Source organism: Strix aluco, chromosome 34 (genome assembly GCF_031877795.1).
Source record: "Strix aluco isolate bStrAlu1 chromosome 34, bStrAlu1.hap1, whole genome shotgun sequence".
NCBI classification, from domain to species: domain Eukaryota; kingdom Metazoa; phylum Chordata; class Aves; order Strigiformes; family Strigidae; genus Strix; species Strix aluco.
In genome coordinates, this window is record NC_133964.1 from 690364 (window position 1) to 692360 (window position 1997).

At 50.6% G+C, this 1997-nt stretch overlaps 1 protein-coding gene across 1 annotated transcript; it reads left to right on the plus strand.

The window, feature by feature from the left end:
- The first annotated feature begins 869 nt into the window (after positions 1-869).
- LOC141917148 (olfactory receptor 14A16-like) lies at positions 870-1997 on the plus strand. The gene has a single exon (XM_074810236.1). It carries the CDS (start codon positions 870-872, stop codon positions 1929-1931), a length of 1062 nt encoding a protein of 353 aa, XP_074666337.1. The 3' UTR covers positions 1932-1997.

Below are 1997 nucleotides of genomic sequence, written 5' to 3' on the forward strand. Positions count from 1 at the left end.
ACAATCTCTGGGGCTGGGGTGTGACCTAACTCTTACTTACTGAGGCACCACCATTAGGACACTTGGCTGTTCCCTTGAGGTGTCCTTCCAAGGTGTGAGCTGCCCTCAAGGATGCAAACCTATCTCAGAGCACCTCTGGTTTATCTTAAAGTCCCATAGAGAAGCGCAGAGATACTGGGACTGAGGAAATGCTGTTGGGTTGGTGAACTGAGCTGTGTGTGTCCTGGGCTAGAAGTGGGATGCTGAGACCTTGAGAAAGAGTGAGACACTGAGTGGTCTGCAGTGGATCCCTCTGCTCTTAGCAGTGTCTGGTGTCTTTTCAGAGATACATGGGAGGGAGACTGCCCTCCACCTCCGGAAGGTGCAAGCACAGGGCAGCTGGGAACAGGCTCAACCAGCTCCCTTCACTCTTCACTAGACCACAGGGAATCCTTTTGGTTCTCCGATCTCACAGCCATTGGGTCTGAGTGCAGCAGAATTTTTCAGGATTCCTGGTTTCAGAGAACAGTCAAACAGCATGATGGGGGAGGTCAGAAAAAAAGATTGCCTAAATTACTTTCTGCCACCCATATTCCTTAGAACTAGGAGTGCGGATTATGACAAAGCCTTCTAAATGAGGAGTGATTTCATCTGACTAATTTTAAATACCAAATCTAGTCCCTCCTCCCCCTGCCACATTCCCACATACCCACTGCAGTGGGGCAGGGCTGCCTTCTCCAGAACCCATGGGCAGAGGCCCTGCCCATCACAACATGAAATCACAACACTGGCTTCAGAAAGTGAAGCTCAAGTCAGGAGACTGAATGAATGGTTCACCCAGAGGCAAAAAAAACAGTTGTGTGTGGGGTAGGGGGAGGGTCTATAAAGAAATGGCACAGGTTTTGCTCAGAGAACTCTCTTCCCACTTACCACTGGCTTTTCTTCCTGTAACAGTCCTCCAGATCCAGAGGCAGCAAATGTCCAACACCAGCTCCATCACTGAGTTCCTCCTCCTGGCATTTGCAGACACACGGGAGCTGCAGCTCTTGCACTTCTGGCTCTTCCTGGGCATCTACCTGGCTGCCCTCCTGGGCAACGGCCTCATCATCACCGCCATCGCCTGTGACCACCACCTGCACACCCCCATGTACTTCTTCCTTCTCAACCTCTCCCTCCTCGACCTGGGCTCCATCTCCACCACTCTCCCCAAAGCCATGGACAATTCCTTCTGGGACACCAGGTACATTTCCTACTTGGGATGTGCTGCACAGGTCTTCTTCTTCTTTTTCTCTGCTTCAGGAGAGTATTTCCTTCTCACCATCATGTCCTACGACCGCTACGTTGCCATCTGCAAACCCCTGCACTACGGGACCCTCCTGGGCAGCAGAGCTTGTGTCCACATGGCAGCAGCTGCCTGGGGTACTGGGTTTCTCTGGGCTGTGCTGCACACAGCCAACACATTTTCACTACCACTCTGCCAAGGCAATGTCCTGGACCAGTTTTTCTGTGAAATCCCCCAGATCCTCAAACTGTCCTGCTCACCCTCCTACCTCAGCGAAATTTGGCTTATCGTGGTTAGTGTCTGTTTACTTTTTGGCTGTTTTGTTTTCATTGTGGTGTCCTATGTGCAGATCTTGAGGGCTGTGCTGAGGATCCCCTCTGAGCAGGGACGGCACAAAGCCTTTTCCACGTGCCTCCCTCACCTGGCTGTGGTCTCCCTGATTGTTGGCACTTCATTCTTTGCCCACCTGAAGCCTCCCTCCATCATGTCCCCATCTCTGAACGTGGTTGTTGCAGTTCTGTACTCAGTGGTACCTCCAGCAGTAAACCCCCTCATCTACAGCATTAGGAACCAGGAACTCAAGGATTCCCTGAGGAAAGTGATTTGCTGTTTTTCAGCAGCCATATACTGTCAGCCATTCTCTGCAAATGACTCCCAGTATAAATCATGACAGCCCAAGCATTTTTTTCCTTCTTTATATAATTATTTTTTCCTTTTTCCATTTGTGATGATGTGG

Coding starts and splice junctions, on each gene's coding strand:
- LOC141917148 (XM_074810236.1), top strand. CDS start 870: ATGGCACAGGTTTTGCTCAGAGAACTCTCTTCCCACTTACCACTGGCT.